The 17,048-nt window shown below is 46.8% G+C and overlaps 3 protein-coding genes across 3 annotated transcripts; all 3 read right to left on the reverse strand.

The window, feature by feature from the left end:
• Positions 1-509: 509 nt before the first annotated feature.
• Positions 510-3,143, reverse strand: LOC306798402 (taste receptor type 2 member 2-like). Its single transcript, XM_079298426.1, has 2 exons — positions 1,900-3,143; positions 510-1,236 (listed from the first exon to the last, which is right to left on the reverse strand). Exon 1 carries the CDS (start codon positions 2,894-2,896, stop codon positions 1,934-1,936), a length of 963 nt encoding a protein of 320 aa, XP_079154552.1. The 5' UTR covers positions 2,897-3,143; the 3' UTR covers positions 510-1,236; positions 1,900-1,933.
• A 3,114-nt stretch (positions 3,144-6,257) lies between these two features.
• Positions 6,258-7,299, reverse strand: LOC306798309 (taste receptor type 2 member 40-like; the record flags this gene model as incomplete). Its single annotated transcript, XM_079298286.1, has 1 exon — positions 6,258-7,299. The coding sequence occupies one exon, from the start codon at positions 7,297-7,299 to the stop codon at positions 6,265-6,267; it is 1,035 nt and encodes a 344-aa protein (XP_079154412.1). The 3' UTR covers positions 6,258-6,264.
• A 6,839-nt stretch (positions 7,300-14,138) lies between these two features.
• On the reverse strand, positions 14,139-15,702 carry LOC306798439 (taste receptor type 2 member 40-like). Its single transcript, XM_079298462.1, has one exon. The coding sequence runs from the start codon at positions 15,297-15,299 to the stop codon at positions 14,346-14,348; it is 954 nt and encodes a 317-aa protein (XP_079154588.1). The 5' UTR covers positions 15,300-15,702; the 3' UTR covers positions 14,139-14,345.
• Positions 15,703-17,048: the final 1,346 nt, after the last annotated feature.

Raw genomic sequence — 17,048 nt, forward strand, 5'->3', positions numbered from 1 at the left:
GCTCACTGAAAGGGAAAATGTGCTCCCTCCTGGCTCCTTTCAGACATCTGTGACTGCCAAGGGTATTGAAGAGCTGCTCTTTTTTTAGCAATACCCCATACATTTTTATGTCTCTGCAAGTAGGAATGTTGTACAACTGGCCCTGAGCTCTGCTTCGGCTCATCAACACTTTCAATGGCAAAACCATTTTTAACATTTTCACTTCCTAGTCATAATATTTGGAATATAACCCAGAGCAGTTTCCATACTGTGCCAGCTCTGGGCAGCCATTCCCATTGATTTCTCACATCTCTCCTGTGTCAGCTTCTCCAAGCTGGGCACACCCTGCATTGTCCCCATGGGCTGGGCAGTGGGGCTGTGCTGATGGACACCCTGTCCCCTGCAGTGCCAGCTGAGTGGGGCTGGAGCACAGGGCAGTGTCCCTGGGCTGGGTGTGACATTGTCAGGGACTCCACAGCAATGGAAGGAGGGATGTGCAGTGTGGTTTGCTGGGGCTCTGGTGGTTTGTGTGGTAACACATGCAAGGTGCTGGGTTGTGCCTGCTGAGTCTTGTGGCATGGCAGGTTGTAAGGGATGATGTTGCACTGGATGTAGGGAATAAGATGGACCTTCCAGGGCTGTCCTGTGAAAGTGCTTGGGACTGTCAGGCTCAAGGATGAAGTTGCTGAGCAGCAGCATGGGAAGAAGGGATCTGTGGTTGTTCCTGTCCTTTGAAGGCCTTTTCCTGGGGAGCTGTGTGTAGAAGAGATGCTTAATATCTGCCTCTGGACCTGAGCTGGAGACAGAAGTGACCAGTTCAGGTTCTGCTGTGTTCATACTGGAACTATTTCATGTTTCACCTGCTGTGGTGGGTTGATTTTAGGGAGCAGCCAGACACCCACCCAGCTGTTCCTTCACTGTCACCAATAAACAAGGGGTGGAAAACAGGATGGAAAAGTTAATAGATCTAGATAAAGACAGTGAAATCACTCACCAGTTAAGTCACAGACAAAAGAGACTTGAGCTGCAGAAAATTAACTTGATTTATTTACCAACTGAAACTACAGCAGGAGGATGAGAAACAAACAAAAAACTGGAACCTGCTGCATCCACCATCCTTTTATTCCAGGCTCAACTTCACTCCTTCACCCCCAGGTCCTCCACCTCCACCCCCACAGCAGCACAGGGACATGGACAATGGAGATGCAGTCAGTTCATAGTGAGTTGTCTCCTCCACTCCCTTCTCATGCTGTTCCCCTGATCCAGAACAAAACGTGGGTGTTTTATGAGCCAGAGTGCAGTGGGCCAAGCCAATGTCACCACCAGGAGAAAGCAGGCCAGCAGAGCAGTCCCACAGAGCAGGGAATGCTGTCCTTGCAGGCAGTGGGGCACAGAGGACACGCAGGGCTGGCGTGGCAAGGGGGCTCTGCACCCCCTGAGCTCCCCAGGGCTGCTCCTGCCTGGCTGGTTGTGCATCAGTGCCCAGCTCTGGTGAGTGCCAGGGGTCAGCATGTTCACCCAGAGCTATTGGGCGCTGCCAGACACTGATACAGCCCATAATAGATCACAGAGAACAGGAACACAGCAGAAAGAAAGGCAAACTGAAATAGAGATAAACCTGCAGTTCATTTCAGTTGTTTCAATTAGAAATTGCCAGAGCATTTGTGGAAGGTTTGCAGTATTGTTATGGCCCTTTTACGTGCAGCTTCTCTATCAGCTCAAAATAAATTTGTTACAGACAATAATTAAACTCAAAGAATTACCTAAATGAAATTATAATTGAAAATATAAGTCACATTAATTTAATTCATAGTATTTGAATGATAAATTCTAATCCTAGAGATGAGAACATTCGTACCTACAGTGCTTGGATAGTTGCAGTAGAGATTAAACGACTTTTTTTCTATAATGAAATCTTACCATTCTACATGGGCTCCAGATTTTATTACAGCTTCTAACTCATGCAAACCTTGTGTTTCACAATTCTTTCTAAGGAAAGAATCTTTAGCAGTGTCTTTTCCAGTTTAGGATTGCTGAAAATCAGAATAAGGGAGTGAAAACCCGGAAAAGCGTACTGAAACACTAAAATGAGAAATGTCATGTGACTCCTCTTCTGTGTGGCATAAATCATTTCTAAGACCAAACATACAAAGTTGATGCTGTACATCACTAGGAAGGAGAAAATAGATTTCATGGCTCTGATGTGGGCATCCATGCTGAGGTCCTTCAAGGAGTTTGTCTGCATCTTGCATTTGTGTCTCCAGAGAGAAAAGAGAAGGAAAACAGCAGAAAAGATGACTGCCATGAATGAAGCAGCATATCCAAAGCCAGCAAGAAAAAAAGAAGGGAAAAAATGTTCATCCATTCTGATGCTTGCTTTCCCAAAATTTCCTTGTCTGCTGGAATTGTGGCTGATGCAGTGTGGTTTATCAGCGATGTCATAGGCAATGATTCCCATAGCCAAAGCGAAAATCCCAGACCCCAACAGGAGCCATGGCACCATTCTGTCAATTTTTACTTTCAGGTAGATGAAGAAGCTGTTCCTGAAATTAGCAATTTTTATACAATAAAAAACACAAAGAGAGGCTGAAACCCACAAGTTGGAATAATTAAAAAAGGTTTGAAAAAACACAGTTAATTGAAGTATGGTATGAACATAAAGGTAATTGGGATAAACTCTTGACAGAAATGAATATGCCCATGAGATGAACAAATACCAAAACCTGGAGCATCCCAGCAGCAGCAAGATCTTCTCATTAGAGTTCAGGGTTTTCTTTCTGACCCAGCCAATGCAGAGCACACAAACGATGAAAGCATTTATCCACATGCCAGCAAATGCCTCCAGGCTGATGATGGCCACAATTATGGCCCCAGATGAAGTGACATTGGATTGGTGTGGAGAGTGACAAGCTTCCATGCTGGAGCTGGGGAGCAGAGCTGTGCTGGCCAAGGGGGCTGTGGCAGCAGTGCCTGAGGCAGGTCAGTGGCTGCTGCTGGTGGAGTGTCAGGGATGGCAAGAGGAGCTTTATAGAGCTGCTGCTGCTGCTGCTGCTGCTGCTGCTGCTGCTGCTGCTGCTGCTGCTGCTGCTGCTGCTGCTGCTGCTGCTGCTGGGGGGGATTTTGGTGCTGCTGCTGCTGGAGCAGGGCAGGTGCAGGGATGTAAATGTGCTGGGTATCCCCTTACCCGGGGCCAGTGTGACTCCTGAGTATTTGCATGTTGCTTCAGGGGGGCTGTGTTGGGTGACACAAACAGTGGAGATGTTTTTCTGCAGTGGAGAGTGTTGTTCTTATGAGACTGAGCCCTGTTTGATCAGTGTCAGGCTTCAGGACCTGGGTTCTTCTATAATTTTGCCATCTATAACGATTATGCAGAGCCCTGGCTGTTCTCTGCAGAGAACAGATGGGGCACTCAGTGTCCTTTTAAATTTCAGACTATGGGAGCTGCAAAGTTCAACCAGGATGCAAGAAAATCGGGTTATTTTGATCCTTCAAAGTCATTGAAATCAGTATTAGATTTACCAGTGTCATTGCCTTAAGAGTAAGTGACAGGCCACATATTGAGGCAGGTGAGAGGACACACGGAAAGTAAAGCTGGAATGATTTACAGAGATAAGGTGAAGCATCTGCAGGAAAATGGGTAAAAGTTGGGAGTAGTCCCTGTGCCAAGGTTTCAATCTCATCTGCTGGGAAAGTGGAGGCTTTTTAGGATGGCACCATGCTGACTTTTTCACACACTGCAGTGTCCTAAATCTTAAAAATTATTTTAGATCCTCAATCTGTGACAGCACTGGGCAGCCATTCCCATTGATTTCTCACATCTCTCCTGTGTCAGCTTCTCCAAGCTGGGCACACCCTGCATTGTCCCCATGGGCTGGGCAGTGGGGCTGTGCTGATGGACACCCTGTCCCTGCAGTGCCAGCTGAGTGGGGCTGGAGCACAGGGCAGTGTCCCTGGGCTGGGTGTGACATTGTCAGGGACTCCACAGCAATGGAAGGAGGGATGTGCAGTGTGGTTTGCTGGGGCTCTGGTGGTTTGTGTGGTAACACATGCAAGGTGCTGGGTTGTGCCTGCTGAGTCTTGTGGCATGGCAGGTTGCAAGGGATGATGTTGCACTGGATGTAGGGAATAAGATGGATCTTCCAGGGCTGTCCTGTGAAAGTGCTTGGGACTGTCAGGCTCAAGGATGAAGTTGCTGAGCAGCAGCACGGGAAGAAGGGATCTGTGGTTGTTCCTGTCCTTTGAAGGCCTTTCCCTGGGGAGCTGTGTGTAGAAGAGATGCTTACGATCTGCCTCTGGATTTGAGCTGGAGACAGAAATGACCAGTTCAGGTTCTGCTGTGTTCATACTGGAACTATTTCATGTTTCACCTGCTGTGGTTGTTTGACGTAAGGGAGCAGCCAGACACCCACCCAGATGTTCCTTGTGTCTCTTGCACAGGCAGGGCAGGGGTGAAGGATAGGAAGGTAAAACTCAGGGACTGAGACAAAGGCATGGGGATCACTCACACATTACTCTCACAGATGAAACTAAGTTGGCATGGGGAAAAGGAATCTAGTTTATTGCCTATTGAAAGTGCAGTAGAATGATGAGATAGGAAGAAAAAACTAGAACCTGGTGCTTCCACCATCCTTTCATTCCATGCTCAACTTCACTCCTTCACCCCCAGCTCCTCCAACTCTACTCCCAAGGAAGAAGAGGGGGAAGTAGAATAGGGGCTGCACTCAGCTCTTAACAAGTTGCCTCCTCCATTCCTTCCTCCTCTCACTGTTCCCCTGATGCAGAGCAAATCCTGTTTCCTGGGTGTTTTACTGAGCCAGAGTGCAGTGGGCCAAGCCAATGTCACCACCAGGTGGAAGCAGGCCAGCAGAGCAGTCCCACAGAGCAGGGAATGCTGTCCTTGCAGGCAGTGGGGCACAGAGGACACGCAGGGCTGGCGTGGCAAGGGGGCTCTGCACCCCCTGAGCTCCCCAGGGCTGCTCCTGCCTGGCTGGTTGTGCATCAGTGCCCAGCTCTGGTGAGTGCCAGGGGTCAGCATGTTCACCCAGAGCTATTGGCCACTGCCAGACACTGATGCAGCCCATAAAAAGTACACAGAACAGGGCCAGCCACAGCAGAAAGAAATGTAAATCAAAATAGAGGTCAACTTTTTGTTCATTCAATCTATTCAATCAGTGAAAATCAAAACATTTGAGGCTGTTTTGCAGTGTGATTTTACTTCTTATTTTGCAGCCAGTTTGTGTATCATGGTTGCATGCTTTTCTGTCACATTAAGAGAATAGACTTTGACAGAAAATAAACCCCTTGCTGTTTCTCAGAGATCAAAGTGCCTGGGTACACCTCATCTGGATTTTGGATTATTACAAACTATGGAAGTCTTATCATGTTCAATAAGATCCTTCTCAGAATCACAGAATCAGAGACAATGTATTTTATTGTAGAAATACAAATTTGGATTTACTATTCAAAAACACGCTCACTTGACTAGTTCTAAATACCTGTAAACAGAAAAAACCCCAACAATAACATAAAAGTTTATGGGTAAGTAATTAAGCTCAACTTCACCATCAGTGACCATTAGCCTATAAACAGAATTTCACCTAGGTGCAATCTGACACAGTCAAGGAGATAATCTTTACAAAGACATGTTCCCTGCTTTGGGGAGGGGAGAGAAGCAATCCTGATGTCCAGTCTGCACAGTGGGGTCATATTCTCATCCTCTGCCAGGGAGGATTTCATCTCCCATATCTAGACTTTTGGGAGCAGTGCAGCTGAGGCTGCAGTGCAAATACCCTGTTGCTGCCATGGTAAATGGTGGTGGGCAGCCAGCTGATCTGGAAATGAGGGATCCCAAGGGTTCTGATTGCAAAGGCTGTGAGCCTTGGGCAGGGGCTGAACCCTTAATTGGCATCACTCCCTCTTCCCATGAGCACAGGCAGAGTTCAAGGGCCTCTGCCTGATAATCCATCACCCCACCAGCAGACTCTCATGCCCACATTATTCCCATCACCACACAAAGGTTAGGCATCCTTCCTAAAATCAGATCTAAATGACTTTGTTACTAATAAAAATGTTTCTCCAACATTTAGCTAAATCTAAATACAATAATAATGTATTTAACTCACAATCATTTAGTTCAATTGATATCAATGACATTTTCTTAACTTAGTTATTGAAGAGTGAACATCAGTATCATCTACACTACCTGGAGAGCTGCATTAGAAATTAAATTGTTTTCTACATTGAAAGATCAACAAATTGCATGGGTTCCAGCTTTTCTCACAGATCCTACTTCATGAAAAACTCACACTTCACACAGGAGAGGATCTTTAGCAGTGCCTTTTCCAGTTTGGGATTGCTGAAAATCAGAATAAGGGAATGAACACCTGGAAATGCATACAGATAGAGGGATAGAAGAAGTATCATGGTTGTTTCATTCATCATGCTATAATACATAGTCAAGACCAAACATATAAAGTTGATGCTGTACATCACTAAGAAGGAGAGAATAGATTTCATTGCTCTGATGTGGGCATCCATGCTGAGGTCCTTCATGGAGTTTGTCTGCATCTTGTTTTTGTGTCTCCAGAGAGAAAAGAGAAGAAAAACAGCAGCAAAGATGACTGCCATGAATGAAACAGCACATCCAAAGCCAATGAGAAAAAAAGGAGTGAAAATATTTTTATCAATTCGGATACTTGATTTCCAAAATTTTCCGAGGCAGGTGAAATTGAGCTTGGTATTGTGCATAGTTTCATTGAGGTTGATACTCTGCATTGTTTCATTGAGGTTCTTACTCTGCATACTTTCATTGAGGTTCTTTCCCTGCATAGATTCATTAAGGTCATAGGTAATGATGCCAACAGCCAAGGCTAAAATCCCGGATCCCAACAAGAGCCATGGAACTATCATGTCAATTTTTACTTTCAGGTAGTTGAAGAAGCTGTTCCTGAAACTGGCAATTTTTATGCAGTAAAATACACAAAGAGAGGCTGAAACCCACAAATTGGAACAATTAAAAAATGATTGGAAAGATGCAATTAGTTGTCTCATGATGTGAGCGTAAAGGTACTCAGGATAAAGTAAATAAAGGAAGTTGTATACCCATGAGAAATACAAAAAGGAAATCCTGGAGAAGCTGAGAATCAGCAAGATCTTCTCATTAGAGTTCAGGGTTTTCTTTCTGACCCAGCCAATGCAGAGCACACAAATGATGAAAGCATTTATCCACATGCCAGCAAATGCCTCCAGGCTGATGATGGCCACAATTATGGTCCCAGATGAAGTGACATTGGATTGGTGTGGAGAGTGACAAGCTTCCATGCTGGAGCTGGGCAGCAGAGCTGTGCTGGCCAAGGGGGCTGTGGCAGCAGTGCCTGAGGCAGGTCAGTGGCTGCTGCTGGTGGAGTGTCAGGGATGGCAAGAGGAGCTTTATAGAGCTGCTGCTGCTGCTGCTGCTGCTGCTGCTGCTGCTGCTGGGGGGGATTTTGGTGCTGCTGCTGCTGGGAGCAGGGCAGGTGCAGGGATGTAAATGTGCTGGGTATCCCCTTACCTGGGGCCAGTGTGACTCCTGACTATTTGCATGTTGCTTCAGGGGGGCTGTGTTGGGTGACACAAACAGTGGAGATGTTTTTCTGCAGTGGAAATAGTTGTTCTTGTGAGACTGAGCCCTGTTTGATCAGTGTCAGGCTTCAGCACCTGGGTTCTTCTGTCCTTTGGCCATCTATAAAAATTATGCAGAGCCCTGGCTGTGCTGAGCAGAGAATGATCAGGACACTCACTGTCCTCTTTAATTTCAGACTATGGGAGATGCATAGTTCAGTAAAGATGTAAGAAAATTAGTTTATTTTGATCCTGCATCTGAAGGAAAAAGGGTAAATATTGGCAGAAGTCCCTGTGCCAAGGTTCCAATCTCATGTGCTGAAGAAGTGAAGGCTCTTAAGTATGGCACCATGCTGAGTTTCTCATACACTGTGGTGCCCTAAAGCATCCAAAAGAATTTAGTTCCTGCAAGCTGTGAGGTTTTTATCAGGCAAGTTGATTTGTAGAGCACGGACTGCCCATGCAATTTGGACTATTACAGGATCTGTTCCATTTGTCCTTGCTCATCAGGAGCACTGTAACCAAGCAGATCTCATCTGATGCTGTGTGGAACCATGAAGAATGAAAGCCCAACAAAGAGTTCTGTGGCTACAGGAAATGAACCACCAGCATTTTCTCTCATCACAATGATGTGAGCTGTGTTTTCTGTGGGATATAAGCAGCAGCAGTACAAGTATATTCATATAACATCCTCCTAATTGCATTTTTTTTTTGCAATCCTAAAGACTTGGAATGAGGCCCAGAGCAGTTTCCATACTGAGCCAGCACTGGGCAGCCATTCCCATTGACTTCTGACATCTCTCCTGTGTCAGCTTCTCCAAGCTGGGCACACCCTGCATTGTCCCCATGGGCTGGGCAGTGGGGCTGTGCTGATGGACACCCTGTCCCCTGCAGTGCCAGCTGAGTGGGGCTGGAGCACAGGGCAGTGTCCCTGGGCTGGGTGTGACATTGTCAGGGACTCCACAGCAATGGAAGGAGGGATGTGCAGTGTGGTTTGCTGGGGCTCTGGTGGTTTGTGTGATAACACATGCAAGGTGCTGGGTTGTGCCTGTTGAGTCTTGTGGCATGGCAGGTTGCAAGGGATGATGTTGCACTGGATGTAGGGAATAAGATGGATCTTGCAGGGCTTTCCTGTGAAAGTACTTGGGACTGTCAGGTTCAAGGATGAAGTTGCTGAGCAGCAGCACGGGAAGAAGGGATCTGTGGTTGTTGCTGTCCTCTGAAGACCTTTCCCTTGGGAGTTGTGTGCAGAAGAGATGCTTAAGATCTGCCTCTGGATTTGAGCTGGAGACAGAAATGACCAGTTCAGGTTCTGCAGTGTTCATGCTGGAAGCATTTCATGTTTCACCTGCTGTAGGTGGGTTGATTTTAGGGAGCAGCCAGACACCCACCCAGCTGTTCCTTGTGCCTCCTGCACAGGCAGGGCAGGGGTGAAGGACAGGATGGAAAAACTCAGGGACTGAGACAAAGGCAGGGAGATCACTCACACTTTACTCTCGTAAACAAAACTGAGTTAGCATGGGGAAAAGGAATCTACTTTATTGCCTGCTGAAATTTCACTAGGATGATGAAAAATAAATTAAAAACTAGAACCTGGTGCCTCTAGAATTCTTTCATTCCATGCTCAACTTCACTCCTTCACCCCCAGCTCCTCCAACTCCATTCCCAAGGAAGCAGAGGGGGAAGTAGATGTCCTGGTTTGAAGGACAGGTGTCTGTCAGTAAAGGCAGAAGTTTTCCTTTTAAATAGACACTTTAATTCCCCTCCCCCCATGTATTATAATTGTTTGAATCAAGGACTCTGAGGCAGAAACAAGGGGGTAGGAATATCAGCTCTTTTACTATTATATCTAACCGTGGAAGCAGAAAACAACAGCAGTTGTTAAAATTGCTAAGAGAACAGAATAGATAACTCGGTGTCAGTCCCTTTAGATGCAAGCACGTTGTCTCTGTGCTTAGTCCCAGCCCGGAGCTGCTGAGGGCAGGCGGGAGCGCAGGCGGGAGGGGCAGCAGCGGCCATGCCGGTCCCGGGCGGGAACGGGCTGGAGCGGCGGCTCCTCACTCATCGTGTGTGTCTGGGTGATCAGCTGTGATTGCAGAGGCAGGAGGCTGGAACGGGGCAGATGCAGGGCAGGTGATCACAGAGGGTCTGGCTCTCCTGTGTTCCACAGCAGGGGCTGCAGACGAGGTGTCCTTCTCCCCGCTCGCTGGGAACACGAGTCCCCTCCGTAAGCCTGAGAGGTTCCTCCAGGAGCCGCTGCCACTGACCCCTTTTGTCTGGAGTCATCAGAGATCCTGGGTGTAACACGGCCAGCTCCATTGGCATGATAATGGCAAAAAATCTTTCAATTGACACAGTAATAGAAAAACACTCAACCCCCAACATTATCCACCCCGAATTTTTTCCATTCTAACATGCTACAGCAAATTAAAATTTTTAAATCATATACATACATGCAGTTACAGGCACAGTATCATAGATAGTTCACCCTAGAACAAGGTCTCCTTGAGGTATGCATTTGGTCTCTCCGTCCCTTTGCATCACCCACCACGTGCAGCCTGGTCCTTGAGCAAAAACCACCCCATGAACAGGATTGTCTTTGCTGGAGGCAGAGTTCACCCAGACAGTTTTTCCTAACATGCCTCTCAGGTGTACCACTGGAACCTTATCTCCATCTGGTGTTCACAAAGGCTCTGACTGGGCAGGGCCTGTTTGGTTAGTGGAACCTTGGGTATTCACTAACCATGTGGCCTTTGGTAGATTGATCTCCCAGTTCTTGAAAGTCCTCCCACCAAGTGCCTTTAAGGTGGTTTTAAGCAGACCATTGCACCGTTCGACTTTCCTGGCCGCTGGTGCATGGTAGGGAATATGGTACACCCACTCGATGCCATGTTCTTTAGCCCAGGTGTTTATAAGGCTATTTTTGAAATTAGTCTCGTTGTCTGACTCAGTTCTCTCAGGGGTACCATGCCTCCAGAGGACTTGCTTTTCCAGGCCCAGGATGGTGTTCCGAGCAGTGGCGTGGGGCACAGCGTAGGTCTCCAACCATCCAGTGGTGGCTTCCACCATGGTCAGCACGTAGTGCTTGCCTTGGTGGGTCTGAGGCAGTGTGATATAGTCAATCTGCCAGGCCTCTCCGTATTTATATTTGGACCATTGCTCCCCATACCAGAGGGGCTTCACCCGCTTGGCTTGCTTGATGGCAGCGCACGTGTCACAGTCATGAATAACCTGAGAGATGCTGTCCATGGTTAGATCTGTCTCGTGCCCACTTATAGGTGGTATCTCTGCCCTGATGGCCTGGGGCATCGTGGGCCCATCGAGCCAGGAACACTTCTCCCTGGTGTTCCCAATCTAAGTCTATCTTTGAGACCTCTATCTGTGCAGCCTGATCTACCTGCTTGTTGTGCCTGTGTTCTTCATTAGCCCGACTCTTGGGAACATGGGCATCCACATGATGGACTTTCACGGGGAGCTTCTCTACCCGAGTGGCAATGTCTTTCCACTCATCAGCAGCCCAGATTGGTTTTCCTCTACGTTGCCAGTCAGCCTTTTTCCACCTTTCCAGCCAACCCCACAGAGCATTGGCTACCATCCACGAATCAGTGTAAAGGTAGAGCTTTGGCCATTTCTCTCCCTCAGCAATGTCCAAGGCTAGCTGAACAGCTTTGAGTTCAGCAAGTTGACTCGATCCACCTTCTCCTTCGGTAGCTTGTGCAACCTGTCGTGTGGGGCTCCATACGGCAGCTTTCCACTTCCGGTTCATCCCCACAATGCGGGAGGAACCGTCGGTGAAAAGGGCGTAGCGTGTTTCATCTGCTGGCAGCTGGTTGTACGGTGGAGCTTCTTCAGCCCGGGTCACTTGCTTCTGCTCCTCTTCATCAGTGAGACCAAAATCTTCACCTTCTGGCCAGTTCGTGATTATCTCCAAAATCCCAGGGCGATTCGGGTTGCCAATATGGGCGCGCTGCGTGATGAGGGCAATCCACTTGCTCCATGTGGCGTCGGTGGCATGGTGGGTAGAGGGAACCTTTCCTTTGAACATCCACCCCAGCACTGGCAGTCGGGGTGCCAGGAGAAGCTGTGCTTCTGTGCCAATCACCTTTGAGGCAGTTTGAACTCCCTCATAGGCAGCCAAGATTCCCTTCTCTGTGGGAGTGTAATTGGCTTCAGAGCCTTTGTAACTTCTGCTCCAGAATCCCAGGGGTCGGCCTCGGGTCTCACCAGGCACCTTCTGCCAAAGGCTCCAGGACAGACCATGGTTCCCAGCTGCAGAGTAGAGCACATTCTTTACCTCTGGTCCTGTTCTGGCTGGGCCAAGGGCCACTGCATGAGCGATCTCCTGTTTGATCTGGGCAAAGGCTTGCTGCTGTTCGGGGCTCCAGTGGAAATCGTTCTTCTTGCGAGTGACCTGGTAGAGACGGCTCACAATCTGGCTGTACTCAGGGATGTGCATTCTCCAAAAGCCTATGGCACCTAGGAAAGCTTGTGTTTCCTTCTTGCTTGTTGGTGGAGACATTGCAGTGATCTTATTGATGACCTCAGTGGGGATCTGGCGCCGTCCATCCTGCCACTTCACTCCCAGGAACTGGATCTCTCGGGCAAGTCCTTTGACTTTGCTCTTTTTAATGTCAAAACCGGCTCCCAGCAAAATCTGGATGATCTTCTCTCCTTTCTCAAATACCTCCATTGCTGTGTTCCCCCACACAATGGTGTCATCGATGTACTGCAAATGTTCTGGAGCCTCACCCTTCTCCAGTGCAGCCTGGATCAGTCCGTGGCAGATGGTGGGGCTGTGTTTCCACCCCTGGGGCAGTCGGTTCCAGGTGTACTGCATGCCCCTCCAGCAAACTGAGGACTGCACTCTGCTGCCAGTGGAATGGAGAAGAATGCATTGGCAATGTCAATGGTGGCATACCACCTTGCTGCCTTGGACTCCAGCTCGTACTGGAGTTCCAGCATGTCCGGCACGGCAGCGCTCAGCGGTGGAGTCACTTCATTCAATGCCCGATAGTCCACAGTCAGTCTCCATTCTCCATCAGATTTCTGCACAGGCCAGATAGGACTGTTGAAGGGTGAGTGGCTCTTGCTCACCACCCCTTGGCTCTCGAGATCACGGATCATTTTGTGGATGGGGATCACAGCATCTCGATTTGTACGGTACTGCCGGCGGTGCACTGTCATGGTGGCAATTGGCACCTGTTGCTCAGTCACTTCCAGGAGTCCTACTGCAGAAGGGTTTTCTGACAGTCCAGGCAAGGTGTTCAACTGCTTAATGCTCTCTGTCGCTACAGCAGCTATTCCAAAAGCCCACCTGAACCCCTTTGGGTCTTTGTAGTGGCCATTCCTGAGGAAGTCTATGCCTAGAATGCACGGTGCCCCTGGGCCAGTTACAATTGGATGTTTCTGCCACCCCTTCCCTGTCAGGCTAATCTCAGCTTCCAGCAAAGTGAATTCCTGTGATCCCCCCAACACCCCAACAATGGAAACAGCATGTTCACCCAGAGCTATTGGCCACTGCCAGACACTGATACAGCCCATAACAGATCACACAGCACAGGGCCACAGCAGAAGGAAAGGTAAACCAAAGTAGAGATCAACCTGTTGCTTCATTCAGTCAATTCAGTCAGTAAAAATCAAAACATTTGAGGCTGCTTTGCAGAGTGATTTTACTTCTTTTTCTTTGCAGCCAGTTTGGGTACTATTGTTGTGTAATTTTCTGTTACATTAAGGGGATAGAAATTTGGCACAAAATAAACTCCTTCCTGATCCTCAGAGATCACAGTGCCTGGGAGCAGCTCATCTGGATTTTGGATTATCAAAACTGTGGAAGTCTTGTCATGTTCAATAAGATCCTTCACAGAATCACAGAATCAGAGACAATGTATTTTATTGTAGAAATATAGAATTGGATTTGCCATTGGTAAATATACTCTCTGTATTAGTTCTAAATATATGTAAACAAACAAACAAACAAACAAAAAAACAACAAAAAACCCCAACAACAACAACAATGAAAAACCTTTGGGAAATTAATTAAGCTCAAATTTACAATCGGTTTAGCCTATAAACAGAATTTCACCAGGATACAATCTGACACAGTCAAGGAGAAAATCTTTACAAAGACATGTTCCCTGCTTTGGGGAGGGAAGAGAAGCAATCCTGATGGCCAGTCTGCACAGTGGGGTCATATCCTCTGCCAGAGAGGATTTCATCTCCCAAATCTAGACTTTTGGGAGCAGTGCAGCTGAGGCTGCAGTGCAAATACCCTGTTGCTGCCATGGTAAATGGTGGTGGGCAGCCAGCTGATCTGGAAATGAGGGATCCCAAGGGTTCTGATTGCAAAGGCTGTGAGCCTTGGGCAGGGGCTGAACCCTTAATTGGCATCACTCCCTCTTCCCATGAGCACAGGCAGAGCTCAAGGGCCTGTGCCTGATAATCCATCACCCCACCATCAGACTCTCATGCCCACATTAATCCCATCAGCACAGAGGGTTTTGGCATCCCACTTAAAATGAGGGCCAAGTGTCTTTGTTAATAACAAAAATTTATCTCAAGATTTAGCTAAATCTACATACAATAATAATATATTTAACTCACAATCATTTAACTCAATAGATATCAATGACATTTTCTCAGCTTAGTTGTTGAAGAGTCAACATCAGTATCATCTACACTGCCTGGAGAGCTGCAATAGAAATTAAATTACTTGTTTTCTACATTGAAAGACCAACAAATTGCATGGGTTCCAGCTTTTCTCACAGATCCTACTTCATGAAAAACTCACACTTCACACAGGAGAGGATCTTTAGCAGTGCCTTTTCCAGTTTGGGATTGCTGAAAATCAGAATAAGGGAATGAACACCAGGAAATGCATACAGATAGACGTATATAAGATCTATAATGATACTTTCATTCATCATGACATAAATTATTTTCAAGACTGAACATATAAAGTTGATGCTGTACATCACTAAGAAGGAGAGAATGGATTTCATTGCTCTGATGTGGGCATCCATGCTGAGGTCCTTCATGGAGTTTGTCTGCATCTTGCATTTGTGTCTCCAGAGAGAAAAGAGAAGGAGAACAGCAGAGAAGATGACGGCCAAGAATGAAGAAATATATCCAGAACCAACAAGAAAAAAAGAAATTATAAAATGTTTTTCCATTCTTTTACTTGCATCCCAAGGATTTCCAAGGCAGGTTACAGTGATGTTGTTACTCTGCATAGTTTCTGTGAGGTCATACGTAACGATGCCCATAGCAAAGGCTGAAACCCCAGATCCCAACAAGAGCCATGGCACCATCCTGTCAATTTTTACTTTCAGGTAGTTGAAGAAGCTGTTCCTGAAATTGGCAATTTTTATGCAATAGAATACACAAAGACAGGCTGAAACACACAAGTTGGAATAATTAAATAAGGTTTCAAACAATGTAAGCAGTTGATGTATGTTGAGAACCTCCAGGTAATTGGGATAAAGTAAATAAAGGAAATTGTATACCCATGCAAAGCATAAATAGGAAATCCTGGAGCATCCCAGCAGCAGCAAGATCTTCTCATTAGAGTTCAGGGTTTTCTTTCTGACCCAGCCAATGCAGAGCACACAAACGATGAAAGCATTTATCCACATGCCAGCAAATGCCTCCAGGCTGATGATGGCCACAGTTGTGGCCCCAGATGAAGTGACATTGGATTGGTGTGGAGAGTGACAAGCTTCCATGCTGGAGCTGGGGAGCAGAGCTGTGCTGGCCAAGGGGGCAGTGGCAGCAGTGCCTGAGGCAGGTCAGTGGCTGCTGCTGGTGGAGTGTCAGGGATGGCAAGAGGAGCTTTATAGAGCTGCTGCTGCTGCTGCTGCTGGGGGGGATTTTGGTGCTGCTGCTGCTGGGAGCAGGGCAGGTGCAGGGATGTAAATGTGCTGGGTATCCCCTTACCCGGGGCCAGTGTCACTCCTGAGTATTTGCATGTTGCTTCAGGGGGGCTGTGTTGGGTGACACAAACAGTGGAGATGTTTTTCTGCAGTGGAGAGTGTTGTTCTTGTGAGACTGAGCCCTGTTTGATCAGTGTCAGGCTTCAGCACCTGAGTGCTTGTGTCCCTTGGTCTTCTAAAATGACCAAGTTAGTTTCACATACACTAATTATAACTATTATTTCTTTTGCTGGCTTTTGGTATTGATGGTGGGCAGAGGATTGCCTTGAGAGAATTTTTATTTCCTGATATTCCTCTTGTCTGCTTTTTGCTTTGATGTGAGTTTTCTCCTTCCTGGTTTTGCTGCCAGAACAGATAACACTGTGTAGATTTCAAAAGATTTTTTCTTTTTGGAATTTTTTCCCCTCTTTTATTTCTTTTTCTCTCCCTCTGATTCTGAGAAAATTGGAAGTGAATCCTCTTAGAACAATTGTGAAAATTTACTAAATGTGCTGGTTCTTTACTTGTACAGAGACATTAAATGAATATTTGTTGTGGTTTCAGAATGGTCCTCCCCAGCTGTGTGCCCCAGTTTCGACTCTCCACAGCTCACTGCTGCTCTCTTTCAATCCCCTTTTAGGCACCTTCCTTCTCCTCTTGGGAGAGGAGAATTTGAGGAACAAAAGGCAAAGGTAAGAACGAAGGTAAGAAATGGCTTAGAGTGGGAACAATTTACTGGAAACAGCAATGAGATAAGAAAATGAACAGGAACAGCAATGCTACTGATGTCAGAGGGTAGAAGAGAAGAAATTATTCCCATGGTAATAATTCCCCAATAATAAACAATATCAGAAGGAACCCCTTCTCCCCAGAAGACAAACCCTTTCCCTTGTCCCTGGTCAATGAGGTGATATTGAATAACCCTTGATAATAATCCTGCTCTCTCCTGGCTGCTGGAGAGATTAGCCCTGTCCTGCTCAGAACCAGGACAAAATGTTACAATAGCAGGAACACACCGTGGCTAAGGCTTGGAATCAGCTCTGTGTAGGGAATCTGGTACCTTAAAACAAATAAAGGTGTATACAAATCAGAATTTCCAATGCTGGGTTTTCAGATCAAGAAGATATGAATCAGGTGCTTGAAAAACAGGAATCTGCTTTTTGTTCAAATCCATCCCCTTTGGCACCACTCAAGAAGGGGAAGGACTCTTCAGGAAGTTATATCTACCAAGTGATGTGGATTTTTTTGTGGATGCCCTTGTGCATCTCAAAATGCATCAGACCTCTGATTTCATGCACATGGAGGGTCACACAGCTGTACTGGGATCTGAGAGACATCACACACACATTGCATTGCTTTATCTGAGCTTGGTTTAGGCTGAACACTTTCCCTCTTCAGAATCCTCATTTTCCTTCTTGATTACAGGAAATCCCGAATAATGAGCATTGCTTAGCTAACCTGTTAGCCTAACCTGTTAGTTGCCCAGTTTCTCTGAGCAAATCCATTCCATCCATACCTGAACTACAATGCTCAGAAGGCCACAATTGTTTCAGGATACAATCC

This window comes from Erithacus rubecula (genome assembly GCF_903797595.1).
Source record: "Erithacus rubecula genome assembly, chromosome: 2".
Lineage (NCBI taxonomy): Eukaryota > Metazoa > Chordata > Aves > Passeriformes > Muscicapidae > Erithacus > Erithacus rubecula.